The 24,443-nt window shown below is 39.7% G+C and overlaps 1 protein-coding gene across 4 annotated transcripts; it reads right to left on the bottom strand.

Moving 5' to 3' along the window:
- Positions 1 to 101: 101 nt before the first annotated feature.
- Positions 102 to 22,399, bottom strand: PUS7 (pseudouridine synthase 7). 4 transcript variants are annotated; one of them, XM_041474654.1, is made up of 18 exons: positions 22,339 to 22,399; positions 20,900 to 21,155; positions 19,467 to 19,526; positions 18,467 to 18,836; positions 16,450 to 16,534; positions 16,220 to 16,321; positions 15,414 to 15,558; positions 11,084 to 11,195; positions 9,721 to 9,798; positions 7,969 to 8,097; positions 7,617 to 7,742; positions 7,263 to 7,324; positions 6,749 to 6,909; positions 5,759 to 5,885; positions 4,944 to 5,045; positions 2,666 to 2,795; positions 1,513 to 1,604; positions 102 to 839 (listed from the first exon to the last, which is right to left on the bottom strand). In XM_041474654.1, the coding sequence occupies exons 4-18, from the start codon at positions 18,805 to 18,807 to the stop codon at positions 703 to 705; spliced, it is 1,929 nt and encodes a 642-aa protein (XP_041330588.1). In that variant the 5' UTR covers positions 18,808 to 18,836; positions 19,467 to 19,526; positions 20,900 to 21,155; positions 22,339 to 22,399; the 3' UTR covers positions 102 to 702. The 4 variants fall into 4 exon arrangements, with proteins under 4 accessions (XP_041330588.1, XP_041330589.1, XP_041330590.1 ...); XM_041474655.1 differs by lacking the exon at positions 22,339 to 22,399 and adding an exon at positions 21,643 to 21,849; XM_041474656.1 differs by lacking the exon at positions 22,339 to 22,399 and adding an exon at positions 20,602 to 20,767 and having other exon boundaries at positions 20,900 to 21,606.
- Between the last annotated feature and the right edge of the window lie 2,044 nt (positions 22,400 to 24,443).

The following is a 24,443-nucleotide window of genomic DNA, read 5'->3' on the forward strand; positions in this document are numbered from 1 at the left end:
CAGCTCCACAGTATTTTTTTCCCCAACACGAAGGCCGGCTCATTCCCCGCCAACAATGGGCAAGGGACAGGCGCAAAGGAAGGACTTACAGCTACACGCTCAGAGTTTCAGGTTAGTTTATTTTTAGTACCTGTTCTTTGGTACTGGTATTAACTGGAAAATACAAGTATTTTGTCAATGAAAAGTCAATTTTAAAGAGTCTATTTAAAAGAGCTGTTACAGCTTTACAGCACACAAAAGCCTTGCTTACAGAATCTGCTACTGCATCAGTGCAAATGCTACCAGCAAAACTCCAGCAATACATATGTTCATCAGTATCTTAATTTTGTTGTAATTCATCTTTCCCCGTGTAATCCATTGTATTTGAAAAGACTTCAGTGGTGGCTGAACTCGTGAAAACATTCAGTGCTTGCCCAAAGAAAGCAAGCTAAACATTCTTCCAGGTCTGATGCCATTATAAGCAAAATTCTAAGCATGCACCCATGTTACAGCTCACGTAACTTGCTCATTCAGTAAAAAGCACCAGTCACTAAAATCTGTATTGTATTACAGTCACCATCTTGCCAAGGACTACTGAAGTTAAATGCTAGCACTAAAAAAACTTAAAAAAATACAAATCTCTTACTGTGACTCTTTAAAGATTTGTACAGAACATGTAAATAAGAAAACACTTTGTTAAAATTAAGTAATTCTGCAGTTCATTCAGCGCAACCAGGTAGTATTCAGTTGTGTCTGGTTTTTTATGCTTGTGTCCATTTTCAAAACTTCTCGAATCGCCATGGTAGCGTAAGTGGATGGGGGAAGGGAGAACTCCATCTTCAGTGCCCTGAATTTGCCATCTATCAGCAGGTAAAAGAGACAAAAAGCAAGAACAAGTGGTTAAAGGTATATATAATGCTTATTCTGGATACCATCTAAACTGAACTAACAACTTCCACAAACAACTTCCCCAGCCCATAAAGCAAAACAACCAGCACCACCACACTCCTGTTTATAATCCACCCTGAAAAATTTAATGAAACAATTTTTTAACATTTTCTCTCAGGATAAAGTGGTGGTTTCAGATTTTTCTTCTTCTGAAAGCAAACATTTGTTCTTTCAGACTCAATTCCTAGCCTGTCTTCACTTTTCTGGAAAGCAGTGTCAAAACACCTTGTGACCAGAGTTAAGTATTTCAGTCATCTGTGTTCAGCACCAATAATACAAGCTAAGTATACAGACAATTTGTGACTTAATTCCACTTGTTAGTTGCAGATATTTACTGCTAAGCATTTACTTGATTTTACAGATGCCTGTAAGAAAATGTAACAGTCAATACAGATGCTGGAGGAATGGCTTGCACCCTTGAGAAATTAGGGTCTTTATTTAGATGCCTGGCCTTAGAGGTCGTTTTGCTTAACAGTCAATAATTAAATGAAAGGTCTTCCTTAAAGAAGCTTTGAATATGTAGCAGTTGAAAGCAACAGCCAGATCAAACTTCCATTTTGCAAACCAGCAGAAAAATCAACTTACCTGTAGGGAGAACTGGTAATGGTTTTCCTTCCAGTTTATCCAAATCCGTAGTAAATAATGGGATTTTGGGATCATCATATGCAACAACTTCCCTTTATAATATACATAGAATTTATTATTATTTTAAATTACTTAGGTTAACATATTTTATATAAACATGTATTATTATAATAATATTTTATTATTATTATTATTATTATTATTTGGCAATTTGGCATTTACAACTGAAATTGAATTAGGCAAAATAATGGGTAGAGCTTTATGTAGAAGACTTGCCTTGGCTTTATGAAGATTACTAAAAAACAATTGGAAGTTAGTGAGAAGTTTCTTTGCATAACTCATCTGTTTGCCCTTGTGTGCTGTCAGAATTTCCAACTATACAAGAAGTATAGTTAATGAAATTTAGGGAAGAATGGTGTCAACTCTAAGAGTACCTAGCAGGAGTGAAGCCTTTCAATAGTCATCCAAACTTTGAAAGGGCTAAGACACATTCCACAGTTTCTGCCATTCATTTAACAGAAATCCTATACGTAACCATGAGGCTGAAAAACTAACTGGGAAGTAGACAAGCTTAATGTTAATTAGTGCTGATGTTTCAAGTATATAAATATTTCTATTTTTGTGCTCCCTCCTAATCCCTCTATATTTAATTCTATGCATCACTGATCATGTCTTTCTGCACATGTAGAGTTCCCTGTTTAAAAGGCATTTATTCAGTTGCCATATGAAAACTAGGCCATATGTCTAACAAGAGTGATTTAGTAGGGTTAAGTGATACAAATTTTTCTGATTGACAGGTAATTGGAGACCAACTTTCTTATAGCAAGACTACAAAAAAACCCTTTGTTTTGAGTATTACCTATAATTGTCTCAACATAAGTAATTACCTATGAAGTGTTCAGACAAGCCCTTGCAAGGAGTGAACAACTAGATAAGATGTCTTGATACTCCTTCACCACAGAACAAGAGAACCAAGGAAGAAATAAGGGTATAGTTCCACTTCAGCTGCATTAAAAACATGAGAGAAGTGCAGAGATTCCTTTCTACCTATGTTTCAGTCTGTGTGGATGTCCCATGGATCAGTCTCATGCTGTTTTGTACTTAAACTCTATGCTGTCAATTCAAGTGTAATTTCTTTTATGCTCCCACTCACCAGTTGACATTCTGAGGCCGAATGATAATCTTTCTGTATGCTCCAGAAAGTGAGTAATCTCTGATTTTATGCCTCATGTTGTTGATATCAAGATTGTCAGCTACCAGCATCTCCTTGTAGGCCTCACCAACTGCAAGAGAGGAAAATATTTAACAGGAGAGAATGTAGTGTGGCAAATTTAAATTGTTTTAATGGATTGCTCCCTTCCCTTACATTTAGCAGTTTTCAGCATATGTGGGATAAATGCTACACTGAAGTTTAAAATTACTGCAGATCTTATTACCTGTTTACTTCTACAACCTGATTAGTAGAGGCAGTAGCAAAGAACGCATCAAATCAAATTTCAGCTGAAAAGAAAATTTACAAAATACTTTATTGACATTTAAATGCCATCTCATATATGCATTCCAATTTTCTAGACTTCACAGGACTAATCTCAGGTATATGGGAAAAAAAATCAAGGGCCAGACTACCCATTACTCTCTCATTAAAAAGCAGCAGAGAGAAATCAGTTGACAATTTGACAGTACAAGAACAGTTCAATCCAAAAGTGAGGAAAACGTGCAGGGAACTCATGACTAACCTCATCTATAAGAACACAGAAGAGGTGAAACCTAGGGCCAGCTACAAAGAGGGACTGTACCAGCACTGTCCAGGCACACAGAAATGGTGTTAGGAAAGGCAGAGCTCAGCTACAGTTGAAAGCAGCAAATGACATCAAGACCAGGAAGAGTTCAGCTGCAACACAAGAATGACAGACTACAAGGAAAGCAATGGCCTGGTGCTAAACAGGGCAGCTGGCCTAGTGACAGACAGAAGGCTGATGGTCTCAGTGTCTCTTTTGCCTCGGCCTTGACCAGCAAAGTGCCCCAGGCCTCTCTTCTTAGAGGCAAGGTTAAGAAAAGAGGGACTACCAATAGTGTGTCACACACATATTTTATGAAAAATCCTTTTGCCAGGATCTTTTCTCCTGAGAAGCAGGGAAGCTTCAGCTTCTCCATGTTTTGCTGCTTTGGAATTTGGAGATTTGAAGAATTGTTTACCCAGCATGTGAAATTGTTTTTACTTGATGACCAATGACAGCTACCTGTGTTGAGGTTGTGAGCAGTCACAAGATTTTATTATCATTCCTTTCTATTCCTTTCCAGCTTTCTGATGGATTCTTTCTTTCTATTCTTTTTAGTATAGTTTTAGTATAGCATTTTAATATAATATCGTAATATAATAAATCAGCCTTCTGAAACATAGAGTTAAGATTCTCATCTCTTCCCTCATCCTGGGACCCTTGAACACAACCATAGTAGTGGGAGAAGATACAGGCTGAGAGAGCTGGCTCATGTCATGGTGAAGTTTTTCTCTACCATCTCAGAGATTGTGCAGATCTAGGGATGGCCCAGACAACTGTGGAAAACCAAGTGCTGCACCCAACTTCAGAAAGAGCAAGAAAGATAATTAGGGAATTACAGACCAGTCAGGCTTACTCTGGTCCCTGGGAAAAATAATGGAGTTAATCTTCTTTGGGTACACAATGACCATGGTTTTAATATGGGGAAGAAAAAGAAAGAGAAAAAGCAAAAAACCCACCAACACTACTGTCTTCTATGATGAAATTATTACACCTATGGATGAGGGGAGAGCAAGGACTGTTGCCTGCCTTGCCGTTAGCAAGGCTGTCAATGCATTTCCACAGCATCTTTGTGCCCCAGGTTAGAACATTACAGTGTTCAGAACATTACAGTGTTACAGACTGCTAAGTGGGTAACAGCTGTCTGGCTCAGCATCTCAGAGTATAGTCACTACTGGTTGCAGCTCTACCTAGAAGCAGAGTTCCTCAAGGAACTGAGATGTGTCCTGTGAAATAGTGGAGAAGAGCTGGAATTCACCCCAAGCAATCTGCAGGCTAAACCAAGCTGGGGTGGCATTCAGTACATGCAAGGGGAGCACTGCCATTCAGAGGGACTGAGGCACACTAGAGGAATGGGCCAAGAGGAGCCTCATTAAATTCATCAAGGACAAAATCGTGTACCTGATTAAATCCTTGCAGTGGTACAGATTAGTGTGACTCTGCTCTGCAGTTATCTGGGATTCCCAGTGGGAAGGAGACTGAGCAGAGCACCCTGGCAGCAACAAAAGGCTGACATTAATGTTTTAGAGATCTGAAGTGATGTATTGCTTTAAAAGTCACCATGGTTGAGTAGATTCAATCTTTCTTTTAAGAACAATCTTAAAGAAGACTTACGTTTTCAGAGAAAGTACTTCAGTTAACAGTCAGACTTACTTTTATGCTTTGGATAAATAACATCAAATCCAGGCAATGGCATCACTACATCATGGATAGTGTAGTTATCAACATCTCCTTCTTCAATGTGAACAGCTGTGGCTACAGTCAGGACAGAAAAATGAAGTTACCAATACAGATGATGCCTGTGACAGTTAACTTCAGCTAAATTTAAAATAAAGCCTTTGATTGAAATAAGCTTACTCTGAGAAAGATAACTACCATGTTTTATCTCCACTTAACAGACATTTCTAAGAAAAGAAGTAACAGCCTCCAAGGCTGTCACAGCTACTGGCAGAATCACAGCCTGGCTTCCAGTGACTTAAAGCTACATGAAGTAAGGACTGCTAGAGGAACAGCCCCCTTCCATGCACCAGGCATACATAAAGGAGAATGCAAGAAATGCCAGAGCAAATACAAGCAAAGAAAGTTTTAACTGAGTTGAGTTTCTGCTTTACAAGATACTAATGCAATCAAAAACTTATATGGTTAAAACTTCATAATGTCCTTCCACAGTCCTTCACAGATCAACTAGGTTTGAGGTCATTCTTGAGAATAGTCAGTCCTCCATAGTCTCTCTTCCCTATTCAGTTGTTTGAAAAAACAGGCTAACAAACAGCTCATGGAAGTGTAATACCTAACTTCCAATTCCTTGCACAATTTGTCTAAAACAGGACAGTGGATTCAGCTATCACTGGGCCAAAACTGGTGAGAGAAAAGAAACTATGTAAGCAGTATCAGACAAACACAAACTACGTGCCTTGTTTTCCTAGGAATCTGAACTATACAGCATCACTGGCTTTGTCTGATTTTACCTCCTTTAAGTATGAGATCTCCTGGTACAGCTCTAAGCCCGTATTCTTCTATTCTCTTGCTCACCATATTATTCCACACATAACTCTGGTAGCTATGAATATACATTAAACGATTATTTCTTGGTATCTAGAGGTAAAGAAAAAAAAATTAAACACTACATAAACATATTTTTTGGTTTTTCTGACAATCATAACCAAAAAGGTGCATATTTGAAATGTTACCTTATCCAGCAAAAAGACATACACAATTTCTTGCTATACATGTTTGATTTTTGTTGTTTGAGAAAAGGATATGTGAAGAAATAATACTTTTACACACTCGAAATCTGCACAAAAAAGAACTGTACTTAAATTTACAAAAAAAACCCCAACACTTTTTAACTCTACAGGTCAAACATACAGGTCTACTATAAAACACTGAATTAATATTCAACCTCCTGAAATCTTAAGTGAACTCTGCAGCTGTGAAAGCACTGTGTTATTCTAATTATCTTCTTAATAAACAAGAAATTATCCCCCAGATCCCACAATGGGCCCAGTAGTTTGCTAGTGATGAGGTATTTTCTCCAAAGACTTGATCTTGATTACAGCACTTGAAAATGACAAGTGGATCCATCACCTCCATATCAGGCTGATTCATTAGCCCACCATTGGTTTGATTTATACTTTTAAAGCAACAGGAAAACACTGAAACTGAACATTTGCACAATTCTCAGATCTGTATTATACATAACTGCTAAGTATAACTGTATTGTTTCCCACATACCAGAGAGGCTGTTGTATAAATTTGAAAGCTCATTATCCATACATTTATTAGAGATGTCATCAGTTACTATACAGCAGTACTTCCAGCAAAAAGGCAGGATAAATGTAAAGATTTTTAAACTTAACTTTCAACTCATCAAGCACCAATGAGTCTATTTTAAATTCATCCTGATACCATCAAAAGAATGTTTATTCAAGTAAATACTGCCCAACTTTTACACTCACTATGCCAAATGCAGAGATTATGTTCTTCATTCCATACTTTAAGAGTCCACGTAGAAGCTGTCCTTCCACGCACCTTTTTACAGGTAATTTCTTGAGGGCTGCTGCTGGATCTTTAGTCTTTGCCCATTCTTCTCTGCATTTGACTAAGTATCCCTTTTCAGCTAGAACAAGGATGTAAAATAAAAACATTTTAACTATACACCAAAAAAAACATCCATCTCACCTTTTGTTAAAACAGTGGAAAAATTAAAAGTTTCAGTCATGGTAATTACAGATGAACAGAATCACAGAACACTTGAGGGTGGAAGGCTTCACATGGAGCCTGAGCAAACACTGTAAGTATTCAGGTCCCTTTTTAGCCCCACTGCAAGAAACTGCACAGCAAGGAATCTGAGGCAGAAAGGGAGAGTCTGAAGATTGCTTCTCCACTGCTAAACTGGCTTAAGCTTTTCCTAAACATATGCTTATTGGAGAGGAGGCAGAAATACATGATGTATCATTTTTCAGTTCTCACCTCCTGGTCGTGGTTTTAATATCAAATCCATTACTTCATTCCAGTTGTTCTGTAGAATAGCTCTAGGATTCAAACAGGAAAGTGTATTAAGAACTGACTAAGAACTATTTTAAAGGGATTTAGCCAACTTATCAAAAAATATATATTAGTGTTTAGACTTATGCAATATTAAAAGTAGTGCTATTATGCAAGATAACTGCTGAAGCAAGTTCAGAAACAAGATCTTTCTTGAATCTAAATTTAAAACTGGTACAGGCAATATGTTAGAAAAGTGTTCCCAAAAATACATTAAGTTACATGGTGATAAGAGTAAAATTTAAAAAAAAAGGGGGGGAGGATGAAAGAAACACATACCTGCCAATTTGATAAGTAGGAACAGCTGTGGTTCCAAATCTTTGCATTCCATAGTAATTAATGAATCCAATTTCCCTGAGTGAATGCATTGCTTGCTCTATCTGCTCATCAGTTCCTGTTATGTTTCTAGCATTGAAAAAAAAAAAAAGTTATAGACAGATTAAGGGTTTATATTATTTTGAGATGTCCATTATATTAAAGCTCAACATCAATATTATATAGCATGCATTAAATTCAACAGTCTCCTGCCAACAGGACTTATTTTTTGTAACACAAGCTGCACTGATATCGCTTATCTATTTATAGGAAAAAAACTCTAACAGAACCATCTAAATACCTACTAACATACTACCTGAGAACAACAGTGAAATGGTTCCCTTGCAGTTCCCCCAATTTCAGTGGATGGTTCTTGTAACTGAAATTTCCTAATTTGAAGTTCATCAAACATTTATTCAAATGAGCAAGCCTTTGTGCAGTGATTCTAAAAAGAAACAGACAACAGTGACCAACCTGTGCTTAGAAAAGCAGATAAATACAGAAATGCTGCCATTACAAAATGAAAAACAGTGAGTCCACTTTCCCCAATTTTCTACTGTTGCCTTTTCAAAATATTTAATGAAAGAGCTAAAGGAAGATAATATGTAATTCTTAAGGGTACTCATACAAAAGAAAATGTATACTGTGACAGACTGCTGCCACACTGTCTTCTCAGACCTCTATTAAAACACGTACTCCAGAAAAAGTACATTGCAATACTGATGTATACTGTACCCCCACAAGGTGAACTCTGCATTATTTGAGTAACTACTTCATGAATACATACACCCCAGTCAGCAAAGTCATGAATGCAGAGTTAAGTAAAATTAGCTACTGTGTAGTGAGATGAAGGAACATGGAATCCAATGTGTCACTGATACCTGCCATTTTTGTTGCTAGTATTTTTGGAAGCATACCCTGTTATTTGCATCAAGCTGCTCTTGGACATTTCTGCTAAATTTTCATCAGGATAGTGAAGTTTATGAACCAGCAGGCTGGCAACTGGCAATGTCCTCTCTCCTGTGCAGGAGAGTCAGGGGCTGTGGCACCATGAAGCAGACACCACACAACACTTACAGCACTCTGGAGCTCTTGGACACAACACTGAGTGTGATAATGTTAAAAAGTAAATGGAACAGCACCAGAGATGGCTACACCACACAGCTGGGTAACTGTTACCACTTTGCAAAGCTGCCTTGCAGCGACATGAATCTGGGGCTTCTCACAATTCAAAAATCAGGATTTCCTTTTATATGTGCTAACACACACACAGAGAATATTGGGAGGAAATATAGAAACAATTCAGTAGTGGATGCCCTCCTTTTAAAAAGGATTTGATCAAATTGCTAGTTTTCAAGCTGTGAAATCCTCACTCAAGGAGTGTGGTTATCAAAAAGTTGTAAAAAGTAGCTAGCGCAGGTGGGATATTCCAGCCAGCTAAAATGATATTGCAATACACGACTGGGAGACATCTGTCATTCTCAGTTATGGGTCTAACACTAACTTAAAGTGCCCAAAACTATATAATTATCTTAGAATATGACAAAGGAAATTTTATTTTCTCTTAGAAGGTGACTTAAGGGAGTAGGTTAAGGCAGGAAAAACTCATCATCATTTTTTTGCCCCTTCTGGCTACTCAGTGTATGAGCAAGGGCAGTGTTAGCCTTCTCTGGCACTGTTCAGAGAGTACAGTGAGAATGAAAATAGGATTCTAGCTGTAGAAAGGGGGAAACAAACGCCAGGAAGGAAGTGGGACATTATTTTCACCATGTCATTCTGTTTTTCTGCTGTTGCATGAGATCCAAGCAGCCTCAGAGCAGGCAGGCAATCTGTCCCACTGCCTCGGCCAAGCACACGTAACCAGCCCATGACTCAGAGCGCCACTGACTGAAAATATCAGCAGTAACCACAGAATACAAAAGGATTGTGGCATCTTCATTAACACCTGTCCTTCACAAGGTCAGAACCTGTACCTGCCATTTGTGTCACTGAGTCTTTTAGGTATTTAGTGATATATCCAAGCTACCACAGCAGAAGTGCAAATACTCCAGATTGTACTTTTACTCACCTGAGAACAGCAATCTCTTGAACTGTTATAGCCCTTTTATCTTTAGTTCCCATGTAGGAAAATATGTTTGGCTTCACTCTTAAAAGCAACAATAATAGATATTATGTATATTAAAACAGCAAGAGATCAAAGACAATTTTCAGCATAATTTCCTAGAATTATTAATCTTATAAATTAAAAATAGAAAAATATACCTACATTCCTCAGAACTGGGTTACAATTTGACATGTGTGACATTTTCTAATCTCACCCATGAGTACATAAAACACAAGGAAACTTGTGTTGTAATTATATGTAGACAATTCACTTTTAACACAACAGTGCAAAACGTGAACTTTGAAGTACTTCTTTATATACATTAACTCGATAAAGAAATGAACAGCCACCACCAACTTCACTAAAAAAAAAAAGGTCATATCCACTTCTTCCTTAAATTTCAAACATGTCTGAATACCATGCCTGCACATTATGAGAGAGTATGAGAAGCTGATTTAAAATTTGATCCACTTCTCTCCCTGAGAGGAAAATTTCCTTTCCTTTTCACTTTGTACTTTACAGCCTGTGTTAGGTGGAGTATTTCCAGTTATTCCAGTTAAGGGCTCCAGGGATAGCAGGATTGCCATTATATACAGTCTTCCACCTAACTACGCTCTTGCCATTCTTTTCTCAATACCAACACCAGTAGTTCATTGGTTAACGTCTAGATTGCAATTTTTTGTTTTGTTTTTTGGACAAGAAGGGCAAAGGAAAAAGTGGGAAGTTGCCCCATGAGTAGATCACTGAACTGACCCAATTTTAAAACTGCTCTTCCTCTGCAATTCACTGTGCTCATGTCACGCTTTGGCAAATCTTTTTGTTTCTGCACTTGATGGGGTGAAAGGAACTAAGCCTGTGTTGCCATGGAGAAATTAATACATGGAACAACAGTTTATCAACTGTAACTGCTTACGAACTGATCAGCATATTATCACAACAATATCTGAGAGGTTCATAACATACTTGCATATATTCACACACTGGGGAAAAAATTGCTTTTAATTCATGTTACGTACATTGAGGCTTTCAGCTGCCAAGCCTTTCTCAGATCAGCCAATGGCAATTGTGGACTTTTTCCATTGAAGCAGTAGAGTAGTCTTTAAAATTTCTTAGGCTCATTTTGCTCCATTCTCACCTCCTCACAAAACTTCGATATTTTAAATTTGATACTCTAAAGTAACTTTTCATTTTAAGCTGTCTACAAATTAGAGAATAGCAATCATTTGTGCTGCTCTTACACAATTATGAAGTATAACATTTACAGCAACAAGAAACATGGAGGGAGAGGGCTGCATGCCAGCCAGGATGGTAGAAACAACAGCCTTACCTTAAAAATTTGGATAGGACATTGATGGCATCCATAGTGTCCTTGTTCTCCTTGTACAGCACAAAATGGCAGTAGCTTCCCCTAGATTTGGGCCAAGAGTGCTTTCTTGGATCTTTAAAAGCAAAAAGGTTCAAGTGTCACTTTTTAAAAAAAATTAATATTTTTGTCATTGCAGCTACATTTATTTTAAATATGCAAGATTCAATTTCTGCTAATTCCCATCTGCTTTTAAAAAAACGAAAAGGAAAGAGTTAATTACTGACAGCAAAAGCTGTAAAGCAGAATGAAAAGATCTCCCCTTCCACTGGACTGTAAACTTCTCTTTACTCAGTTCTGTCACCTAGAAAATCCTGAATGAAATAGTGACAGTTCCTTTACCATGAAATTATCTGAAAATATAGCCTAGTCATTTAATTGCTGTATCACCTGAATTAATTTCTCAAAAACATTATCATTATACTGACTTTCAGCAATAGAAGCTACACCACATTTCTTCTAGCTCCTTCTATAATTAATAGTTGAGAACCACTGGAGCCCTGTTTGTGGGAAGACTGCCATTATTATTTATAGTACACACATATCCTTTATTTCTGTAGTATTTTTTCTGTGTGCCATGCAAAAGAATGAATCGTACAGACCCTAAGAAATCATGCTCAAAAAATTGCTTTAAGATGGTTCTTTTTTAAAATCCAATGGGATCAAGAAATCTGGTATGGTGCCATGCTTAGAGAAGGCCAGAGGTTGAAGTAACTTCAGATCCCATAGATTAACACCTGATTTACAATTCTGAGCTACTATTTGACATTTTCTGTAGAAGGAAGAAAACTGTCAATGATTTGTTAAGCCTTTTTTTGCAAATAACAACCACCAGAGATAAAACTTTCAGTTTCCAATAATCCACTGTCAATGGCATTAATGGGAAGGGAGACTGATTCTATGGAGCTTTAGCAACCAACTGTGAGGTTCCTTCAATTCTGAGGTTTATCAATTCCTTGTTATTTAAGAACAAAACTAAGAATTTGTTTAGTTTTAAATAAGAAGTCCCTTATCTCTTGCTAGCCACTAAGCAGACATTCCTGGCTTTGTAAAAAAAAAAAGGCCCAAGCATCTTTCATAACAGGAAAAGCTAACTGAAAAAGCCAGCTTTATTTCAATATATGAACACCAATGCAGGAAGGAAGTTCTTGGCAAATACTGCTCTTTTTTTTACCCTGGTTTTACAAAGTCCAGATATCCCACACAGATAGTAAGTGTGTTTAATTCTTCCTTGTTCTTGAGAAGCTGCTATTGATGCACACACTTCTGCAAAGGCAATTTTGGATGCTACAGTATAAAAAACTATGTACAGGTTTTAGTCACCTAGAATTATTGCATCACTTGCCTTGCACCATCAGTTTCTAAGCACAGTCCCCCTCCCACAGAGTTTCATTGGGCCTGAACTGGAGACCTCATGCTCCCGCTGGTCTCTCCTCTGAGAGAGACCCCCAGTACTCAAACTCAGTCAATGAAACACTGCATTTTGCTGGAAGAGCAAGGTTCTCCACTAAGATCTCAGCAATTAGAAGAGAAGAGAGTAAGACAGAGCTCAATTCACAAAGGAGAACCCTCTCCAGCTGAAGCCATTCTTTATATTTAACTAATACATCTTGCACATGGTCATTTCAACACACGTCAGGAGGTGAGCCCTAATGTGATCTACACTAAAAGGATTCTGTAGGTACTATACAGACCAATGGGCTCCTCATGCTTTGGGCATCACAGCCATGACCCCATCCAAAGGAGGCTGCAGCCACAGTCCTGATACTCAACCACTCCTCACCCAATACTGCAAAGCATTCAACTGGGTAGATGGAGCAGTGGGACAATCTAGAGTCCTTATTGCTGTGTTTCAGAGTCATGCTACATTTTTGACAATAACACTGCATTTCCAAGCCTTTTGTTGAAACTTGAGGCTTGGAAGGTCATTTTTAATAGAAGGGTGTGTGATAAATGCTTTTAAAGTTATATAAAGACAGATAGTAGTGTCTGCAATACAGGCTGAAGGGCAAAGGCTTGGCTAACTGAAATCCATGGAAAATTTACTATAATTGTCAACATGCACTGAAAAAATTGGTAATTCATATCACTTATTACTAGCAGACTTTCTCTGCACCAAATGAATATTGCCTGTAATGCACTACAAAAAAAGAGGTAGAATAAGCCTAATTCTTGGCTGTTTCAGGGCATTTTAAGTAATATATATATATGTAGGGATTTTAAAGAAATTATTACAAGTTTGGCCAGTCCTGCTGCTATTTAGGAGGTCATAATGGTTGGCATTTCATTTTTGTTAGTATGAAATGTCAACGTCTCTTACCTGTCGCAGTTCTGACCTCTGTCCCAATGCAGAGCATAAAGAGTACAAAAGAGTAGCATTTAATTTTTGGACTGTCAAAGGGTGTTTAGAGGTGAACATGCAGGTTTATGGTTATGGGATTGTTTATGCTTCAGGGAGCATCCAACAGCTAGGTGGTGGATGACAGCAATTTAGACAATTATGGAATGGAATCGTGCAGAGGCAAACAGTGAACATATGGAAAGCTTCAATTGGAGATGCAACAAACTTAATTTGTGGACAATGATGAAACAACAGTTTACTGACAATTTAGTAAAATAGTATTTTAAGTATTTGGAGGATAAACTGACTATAGAAACATAGCAGCTTCTGATTTTAAATTTAAAGAAGCATGTTTGGTAATGTTTTATGTTATCAACAAAGTAATCAGATATCTCAGCTAATAATCCAATATTCTACACTTCTGAAATGTTTCTTGCCTGGGGAGCCCATTCATGACTACAACATGTTTGTGGCTATATAAACAAGAAAGATATATATAATCCTGACTAAAAAGCACTTCAAGCTTACATCCATAAGCATTTGCACACACTCACAGAAACTGACATCTCCACCAACAAATGCACAGGTGCCTGCAGCATCACAGCTGGGGAATCCAAGTTTAAATAGATGATGCTTCTCTGCATCACAAGATGGTGCTCCACATAATGATTTAATCCTAGAGACACACCACTAAATTCTTTTCAGCATATTTCAAATACTTAAATTCTTTTATCTATTATCCCTTAAATCAGCTTAACAACATCCACTTGACTGTAACAGTGGTTAAGGAATAGAAGTAGCAGAAGGAAAAGATGGAGGAAAAACCATTACAAACAACAGAACAAAACTGGCTGAGGAGAATTCTGTGCTGGTAAATATACATAGTCCATGCATAAAGCATGCAAACATACACATTTTCTAAACATGACTAAATAAGATACATAAACACATTTTAATTCGACCAATAAAAATACAACATTCCCATATTTGCTTATAACAAGCCTTAAACAAACAACTACATTAAAGGGCAAATTACTTCATTTCCCATTTTAAACTATTCTATTTCTTTATCGTTCTTCCATCTCCTTTGTCTTTAAAATTAAACGGTTAGGTTTACACACCATCATTTGTAGTAGGTTGAAATGACAGAGGAATACAGACAATTTAAACCAAACCTTAGTATTTTTAGTTAAATGTGCACCATTCTGCAGGTAGATAATCCTCTAAACTTAGAGTAGCAACAAATTTTTAGTAACATTAAAAGATGTAAAACATGCTAATTTATTCCCAGTATCCAAAACAGCATTTTGCTAGATTAAAGTGGATAATATTTCATTTTGAAAATCCTTCATGACTTTGACTATTTCAAAAGATTAACTGTGATCTATAATGAATAAAGATCATTTTCTGCAAACATAATTAGCCTTGGAAGCAGAAGTAATGATCATGGTAAACTATATTTATATGAAGCTATAACTCTGAGAAAACAAAAGATCCTTGTCTCTAATCAAGTCATTGAGAATTTTGTCATCAACATTCAAGATAATCAAGATCACACCACCTATCAATCTAATGTACATTTTCCAACTACAACCTCCTACATCCACATGCACACTTACACACACAATTAAGATTGTGAAAGTTAAATTCAAAAAATACTGAAAATAAAGCCTCTGTTTTGCCTATTCCCACTGAAATAGAAGACAATGTTCTCTCTTCTAATATGGTTGTACTGGATGAATTATTTGGAAAGAAAAACAAGTAGAAATTTAAATTTACAGCATTTCTTGTGGTCTTAATCACTTCAGATGCACAGCATCAGCTGAAATGAGGAAAAAAATGAAGCAAGACTACATTAGGAAGCACACTCACTTGAAGTACTTACTAACAATTCTTACTTTGGGGATAATTTTAGCATTTACTTTACCCATCTGCTGTGATACTGAAACTCACTTGCCAATGCTTTTTTCCCAGCAGCATGATAAGCAATAATGTATTTCTTTCCATCTCTATCTTCTGTTTTAGTCTCCAGTCCTGGAAACAAGGACTTCACAGCCTGATGGATGATGGTTCTTTTTTCTTTGGTGTCTTCAACTACCTGTGTTAATACACATACACGCAGAAACCAAATAAATTAATACAAAAGTGGAGGGTGCCTTAAAGGAAAAAAAATTAGCTAGATAAGATTTTTAGTGTGTGCTTATTTGAAACTACCAGGTATAATCCTACCCATCTCCATGTCCCAAATTTAGCTCAATAGTTATTCTTTCAATATGTGGAATAGTTGAATGTTTAAAAATATCGATGTTTTAATGTAATTTTCTTATCTTTCTTGTTACAGAAGAGCATATTTATCTTCTTTGCTATTAAATCACTAAACACTGACCTTGAAAGTAGTGTTCCATCAGGATAAATGTTTTATGCAAACCTCCTTTTCTTTAAAACAATACTAAACAGGAAACCAAAATACTGCAAGGTAAGTTTAACACCACAGGAATTACAACCTATATTTAAGTTCCTGAGTACAGTCTCACCAAAATCAAAGTAACAACTCACACATGCATGAATTCGAGTACATCTGCAAGACTTTAGAGAATTAAACCCTAAACTGGACACAGTTTGGTGTTATCTATCACATCACAGTCAAATTGCTTTTATACCTTACACGCATTAGAAAGCGTGTACCTTCTACGACCTCCCTCCCCCCCTCAGCCTCTTTCTGTCCCCATCCCAAACTTCCTATCATTTCATAATTTTACCTCTATGGCAACACTAGTTTCCTTATTCTTAAAAAGCTGGAGCTCCTCTAAACGCTGCTTGTCTTCATCTGACAAAACTGTAAATGTTTCTTCTGATGGGTCCTAATACATATTTGGGGAGAAAAAAACAAACAACCAATAACCCTCATGGAGTAACTTCAGTCTTTCAATGTTTTTGCTTAAAGAGCATAAAGAAGCATAGCCATTACCAAATCTACCTCAAAATTTACCTCATCATCCACTGGAACAGAAAAGTCATCTAAATGGCTCACACGTCCATCTTTGCCTATTTCATGGACAACAAAGTCTGAGTATCTGATAGAAAGAAACATGCATTACATTTGTAATAAAAATCCCACATCACATAAAGTCCTTTCCTAAAAAGCTGTTAGCAGAATTCACTGAAGAACTCTGAATTCGTGTAAATCAATTCATGTAAAACAAACTTAACAACCATGAGAAAGCTGTACCTATTCCCACCCCCCAGAAGGATACCACAGGAACACACAGGCAAATGCAGCAGACTCCTTTGCAGATCACCAAACCCTGCTGTAGTTACTCTTGAGTCATTCTCTCACTAGTTTGAAGAGATCAGTAATGCTTATCCTCAATCCCAGTCATTACTGGCAGTTAAGACTCTACTGCATTGCCACAACGTGCAATGCATTAACTACTGCATTATCTCTGTCACTTCAAATAACCTGCAAAATAAAGTGCATTTTAGCCACTCTACAGAAGGCTGGACAAATTCAGCCTTGTTCATATATTCAGTTGGACAGAACATCATTCAAATAAAGTTACTCTACATACTCTATGACAGTAAAAAAGAATTTTACTCTGACATTTTCAATCTAGTCACTCATGTCTAATAATAAAAGCAGCCCAACCATAACAGAGCACAGTTGGTTTGTGTTGCAACAGCTAAATGATTTTTAAGCAGCATTTGCTAGCAAACTGAAAAAAAAAATTCTTATTCTATAAATGTTGAAAGATTAATAAAACTTCACCAGGGGAAGCTTTCTACTGTACCTCACCCAAGCCCCCCTTTTGCCATCCCTCTGTGCAGATATACACCATATTGGTAGAATTCCTTCCTGAGGAGTGTTCTGTGTCCTCTCCTCTAGTATCTGTAGCTGTCTAGACATGCTAGTGATGGTACCATAAAAATGTCAAGAATGAATTAATAATAGGTGTTAAAAACTAGAGTCAAAAAAAACCCCACAAACCCATGAATTTTCTACCACATGGCTACCTTTGGCCAACCGAAATTGGCAGATTTCCCAGAAGAAGGTTCAGCACAGACTACGTTTCCCAGAGAAGGATTACACTAGCTGCTTAATGCTGCACATAAAGACTAAATACATATATAATATGTATATATCAATTTATGTAAAATTATCTATGTATGAAGCCAGTATTTAAACACAGGGACATTTCAGTGTGTAAACAAAGCAACCTGAACTGCTTTGCTAAAATCAAAGAAACAGTGATTCTAACTTCAGTGAGCTTTTGTATTTGCATTCTATTTTATTCAAAGCTATTACTTAATTTTAAAAACCTAGAAGTTTCATTTTAAAAAGCTATTAAACACCAAATATCTTATTAAATATATAATGTGTATGTATAATTCCACATCCTGAATTTTGAAACTCCCTTCTATGTAAATGACATTACTGAGCAGACGATAATTTAAAGCCTAACTGAGCAGACAATAATATAAAGCCTAACCATCCTTATTTACAGACATTAGGACAAAAAAGTCAGAGAACAGCAAAGAACCAAGAAGGATGGTTTTGATGCCACTTTTCAGTGCATCTCTCATCAGCACTAAGGAGAGATACAAAAGGTGGGTGTACTGCATAAGGTTTTATGTCTCTGCTGCTGCCAGAGAGCAACAGAAACAGCAAAGGTCAGTGTAATCATGTATCTCTACTCCTACACAGCTTCCTTCTTCAGAGCTCCATTTGACAGGAAAATAAATTAAAAAAAAAAAAAAAAAAAAAACCCCAAAAAACCCCACACCAAAAAAAAAAACAAACAAAAAAACAACAAACCAAAAAACCCTAAACAAACAAAAAACCCCCAACCCAGAATTTAGAAAAGTCCTAAATTAAACCTTTCTTTAGCAGTAAAAAAAGTAATGAACCTCACTTAATCCAGCTGCAATCTGTGACTCCAAAAAGGAAAATGGAGAACTACAGCTGTGTTACACAAGGAATTAACATATGAAACAAGACGAAGAGTTACCTCTCTTTTAAGATTCCAGAAAACCCTTTGTGAGAGCTAACAAATTTAGTTATGCCAACATCGCTTTCTGTCAGTCCATGCTTCATCATGTCTGCAAAGCTCTCTGGATCTCCATCTTCATCACTATCCTCTAGTTCCTCTTCTTCCTGCTCCTCACTTTCCTCATTGGGACTTTTCATGTCCTCGGGTTGTTCTGTTACAGTCTCAATACTCTGCCCAGAGTCGTTCTCTGCCTTAGAGTTCTCCAAGATCTTCTGCCTTTTAATTTCATCTGCATTGGCCACATCATCCTCAGAGCGAGGACGTTTCAAGGATACACTATTCATTTCTACAGTTTCCATGTTTAAGGCACAGGGTAGGATAGGAAGTCCTGAGAAAGAAGAAAGGCTTATTTTCTGTCTGCTAAGAGCAATATCAGTACATAGGCACTTCAAGGACTCTGCCCCCTGCAATGTTTCAGGAAAACCATACATTTTCTGCATTTAAATTAAGCATCAAGTAAACATTTTGAACACCTAGAAACAATATGTACTTGGGGAGAAAAAAGGAAGATATTATGAGGGCAGCATGCGTGCTGGACTACAGCAGAGCAGGACTGAGTACTACACTGATCATTTACCACCATCACCACTCTTGCCCACCCTTATCATGGCTGCCTGCAGGCCTGTGCACACACAGGTTCTGCTGTCAGCAGCACTTTAGTGCCTAAGAAACTGTTTGTTTCCAAGCCTTCTCTTAAACATGACTACTCTCAATTATTCCCTTTTCTATCAAGATTCCATCTTGCAAAGACTGAGAGCGAGCAGCTGAGCTCCCGCAAACCTGAATTCTCATGTCTTTGTTTTCGACGTACTTCCAACACACAAAATGCTACACAGAGTTCAAGGTGGCATCAATTCAGTCCAAAAGATAAGAGGGATGAGACACCAAAACCACTGAATCAGTGAGACAAACAAAACATGGAAATTAAACGATCTTTGAGAAGAACATGACTACTCACGCTGGTGGAATAGAGCTCAGAGCTGCCACCTTTGTGTCAGCAGAACCACTGCCTTCAGATCTGAAAAAGAGGAAAATAACTCTTTGAGGAAGTTTTATACAAAAAAATACTATGAAAACATATATGAACGCAATCACATATGGGCTCAGATAGACATGTTAATAAATACAACTGCCGAAGTATTACCATCCTAGTGACATAACACATTATTGCTATTTAGCAAGCTACAGGAGAGAACTCTGGTTTTATTTCTAAGTGTATAAGGGTTTTTATTTTCTAAGTGTATAAAAGGAAACTGGAGTTCCTATAATTAGGCATGGACAGGACCTTTCTTCCAGCACCCCCCACTGGCACAGGAGTGTATGGGGGATAAAGTGCAGGTTTTGGCAGCAGGGGCTGCACGGGAGGAGGTCATAAACTGCCCTGTGTGGACCATGGCCAGTTCAGCTGGCTCCATAAACCCACTGCCTGCCATCCTCCAACTCGTCAGATGAGCACATGGTGCCCTTGCTCCAGTTTATCTGAGAAAGGCAAAAGAAAGCACAGGAGGAGACACTGACAGAGTGCTCAAAAAGGCACGGGGAAGCATGGAGAAGGGGACAACTGCTATGGAGACAGCTGGAGATGCACTCTTGGAAGGAAACACCACACTCCTTTCTTGGAGGAAACTCTCCATGGGACTATGGCCTGTGGAGGTGCCCATGATGGGACAGGGACATCCTTGAGGGGCCCATGGAGAGGACCCATATGGGAGCAGAAGAAACGAGCAGGAGAAGGAAATCTCCATGTACCAACCCCAACCTCCTGCACTACCACTGCCTTGCCCAAGGGCCAGAACATAACCTGAGGGCCAAGGAGGAAAGGGGAAGAAAGGAGTTTTCCCCAAGTCTGTGTTTAAGTAATGGTCTTCTTCGTAAATCACCAGCCAACTGGTAATAAATTAAATTACCCATGTCAAGTAAATTTTGTCCACAACAACCAAGTTTCTAAATTAATATGACTTAGCTATTACTGAGAAATTAATCTAGGCAGTATTTTAGAGCCACATACATCACCCTGTATTATCTCTCCAGCCACTAAATAGCATTTATCCAATTTTAAAGGGCATGTTTTTAAAGGAAGTCCCACTACTAACTTGATAATCAGCATTTGCTGGGTTGGTAAGTAATCGTTACCAGTTATCAGTTAGCCAGGGCTGACTTCATGGCCTGGACACCCCAGTGGAGAGATCACCAGATTAGGCTAAAGAGGCAGGAACAACTGTTTTAGAAACGCCTGAAATGTTTTGCTCAAGTGAAGAACTGAAAATGAATGTGACAAAAATAAATGAACAATGGGGAAATAAGGAGAGACTGGTAAAACTAAGTGTATGTATGGTGTGAAGAGTGATAAGACACACGCAAGAAAGCAGAACAATTAGAAAAACAATGTACCTTCAAGCTGAAAGGACCAATTTTATTCTGTCTTCAAATAAAAGTTCATAAAATCCTTCTTTCAAGAGGAACAACAAATAAAAGTCATAGCCAAGTGAAGCAATTCACCACTGTTTCCAGATTCTCTTTCCATGTACCAAAATTTATAGAGGCTGGGTTATAAAGCACTGAAGTGGAAAAGGCTTTTAGATGGCTTGTGAGTATCTTCACATAGCGAACAAAATAGCATTCAGCACAGTGAAATCCTCTGAGACACCTGCCAAAGGTAGCAAAAAGAGAAATCTTGTGCTTCTTAAATAAAACTGTAATACCTAGTTATTGAATTATACAGACTGTTAGAAGAATTCGATGTTGGGCACAAACACTCCAAAGTTGTCAGACACAGACTATTCTCACAGCAGAAGTGTGACTCACATACTACAGAGTACTATCCTGTGCCCAAGGCAGCCATCAGCGGGGACAGACTCTGCAGGATAATTGCCTGAAGGAGCACGCTGAAGCGAGCGGGGCACACTCTGCCTCACTTGTGCAGACTGCTAGGGAGAGGCTCCTATTATTTTCTGACAGCTGCTCAATTGTCTCGGCCCTTTTCCTAACAGGTGTTTTCATAAAAGCCAGAATCTGCATAAACATCAACTCCGCAGCAATTGCAATGTTCTAACCGAGACTGAGTTTACTACTACAAATAAAACACTTGACTCTTCGCAACAAGAAACGCCGAGCGATTACTCCTGGCGCGGTACCCGTCAAGCAGGCACTGAGGCACAGAGCCGGCGCCCGGCAGCGCTGGGTGCGAAGCCGCTTTCTCATGAGGCGAGGCACGTGGGATTAAAAGGCGACCGAGCAGAGGGCGACGGTGCAGCAGCAGCGCCCCAAGGCCAAGCCTTGCGGCGAGGGCAGCGCGGAGGGTGCAGGCGGGGAGGGCAGCGGCGCTCGGAGCCCGCGGGCCGGGCCGGGCCGCCGCCACAGCGCTCCGGCCCGCCGCGCTGACGCCGCGCGGGGAGCGCCGCCGGGGCAGGGGGTGGTGCCGGTGGAGGGGCTGCTCCTGCCCGCGCTTCCGTCACCGCCGGCCTGGCCGGGCTGCCTGTGGGGAGGTGAGGGTAGGCAGGCGGTGGTTTACAGAAGAGCCGCTGCCAGCGCCGAGGCTGCCGGGGCAGGGCGGGAGGACGCACTGGGGCCGGGGCAGGCGGGACACGGGGGCGAGGCAGGAGGAAGGGCTCTGCCGCGGGGGTCCCGGCAACACGCGGCGCAGCGCGGGAACGGCAGGGGAAAGCCCGGCACCAGCGGGGGCAAAGCTGCCCCGAGGCGGAGCCCCCCCGGCCCCGCGTCCGGGCGGGGAGCGGAGAGCCGGCCCCGCCGCGGAGCTCTTGCGCGGCTGCCGGGGGAGGGTGCGGCTCCGCCCGCCGCTAGGCAGGAGCCGCCGAGGGGGAGCCACTTACCCGCACGCCGGCACGGGAGGACGGCCCGGGCGTCAGCGCGGCGGGGCGGGAGGCGGAGGCGGCGCGGAAGGAGCCCGGCCCAGCCCCGCGCGGGCGGAGGCGGCCCCAGGCTGCGCCCGCCCCCGGCCGGCCCGCCGCGCTGACGCCGCGCGGGGAGCGCCGCCGGGGCAGGGGGTGGTGCCGGTGGAGGCCTGGCCGGGCTGCCTGTGGGGAGATGAGGGTAGGCAGGCGGTGGTTTACAGAAGAACTGCAACTGTGCAGAACAAAAGTTTAATTTCCAAAAGGCGGCTATAGCCAAAGCAGGGAATCGTGTACACGAGATGGTGGATTCCTGAGCCTCCCCGGCATCTGAAACGCGTGGTGCTAATTGAACATTAGTCCCAGGACAAGGGAATGTTCGAGTACCATTCGAAACCTACACTGTACCTATGCAAATCACTTTAAAAACCAGGCCAGATCTGTGCTATCAGTCCTTTCTGACATAGTCAGAATGTCATCTTCTACCCTCTTTTCTATTTTAAGCACTGGTGCAAGGAAGGTATTTTCATTAACTTCACGTAGATTTGTCCTTATTTTTAAGACCCTGTGTGTCGTGTCCCAATCCCAGCCTGTCTCAGGCTTCCTCTGAGCCAGGCTATTAATAATTTAGTGTCTCATACTTCTTGTTCTCTAGTTGTATTGTATTCACAGTCTCCTTATGTGATGAGACTTACGACTGGTATGTGTATGTGGGTAACTTACTTTCTTATCTCTTCTACGTACCTCCTCCCTTGGAATAGGATAAGAAAGTAACACAATGCAGTACTGCAGCTCGGAATTTAAAAAAAATCCCAGGTATGCATGAATTCCTGAATGACTAGCTTATGAAAGACCTCATCTAGGAAAAAAGGAAGGAGCAAAGATGCAGCTCTCCTTAGGTCTGAGCAGAGATGGATGGATCCATAGAGATTTATTTTAGAAAGCCCTAGGGGATCAAATCTTTGTCTTTTCTACAGAGCTTTAGTTTACCCCCTGTCCAGCCTTCACACTTGGAACTTAATGAACCTAGCAGGTACCGGTAGGGATATCAGGAATGGGTTGAGTGCACTTCTGAGGAGAGGTGAACAGCAGACTGGAGACAGCAACGGAGGTTTGGATTGACAAGGCAGATCATGGCACTTGTGACAGCTGTAGTGCCACGGAGGAAGCCAGTGCTAGGACATCACTGACTCCAGGCTGCCTGAGTGGTAGGGGCAATGCAGGGAGAGCTATGTGTCATTTGAACATTGCTGTCATTTGGCCATTGATTGTGGCTGTGGTATGTTGAAAAATTGTTTCTTCACCTCTCCCAGGCAAAAACATCTTCCTGAAAATATCTGGCTGGGGGAAACCTCCAGCAAGACTTCTACCATGCATTGATCCAAGTTTTTCTGTCATGTAACTTCTTGCTTCTTCTATCTTGTGCAGGAGAGCTTCCATAAAATACTTATTTTTCCTCCTCCAAATTCCTACATTAAGTACCTAATTTTCTTCAAAATCCTTGTCAGTAATTAAGTAGCTTGTATCTTACAACTGTGCTTGGTATGATAATTACCCTTCTCTTAGTTTTCCCTGTTGACTATGTGTTCATCTATCATCTACTACCATCAGCTCAGATAGAATTTGGAGTGGTATGAAGTACCTCATACACTGAAGAACCAGCATTTTGAAGGACCTGCAGGTGCTACCACAAGGTAAATAGCTTAATAAGATCATTCCTATGTGTTTCCCAAGTCTTCTAATATATTCAGAAAAGTTTATTACTCCTTTCTCAATACCAACAAGCATTCTCTGACGTATTAAAGAATTGTCTGCCTGTGTCTGAGAACCTACAGACAAAATGCACGAGATTACTTTTCCTATGATTCAGGGGCTGGAAAGAGGGAAATGCCAGTTCTGCTTCAGAGATAAAACTGATCCACCCTGGCAAGAGATCATCAGTAGAGATTACTGAAAATGTCCTGCTCAGTCACCTTCTGTTATGATCTACCCTTAACATGGTTTCCAAGTGTAAGCTGGCAAAGGGGTTGCAGTCTTGACTCTTTTCTCTATCCATTAGTCAAGTGCTCCTTTTACATACAGAGTTA

This window comes from Pyrgilauda ruficollis, unplaced genomic scaffold, assembly GCF_017590135.1.
Source record: "Pyrgilauda ruficollis isolate IOZ18807 unplaced genomic scaffold, ASM1759013v1 scaffold33, whole genome shotgun sequence".
Lineage (NCBI taxonomy): Eukaryota > Metazoa > Chordata > Aves > Passeriformes > Passeridae > Pyrgilauda > Pyrgilauda ruficollis.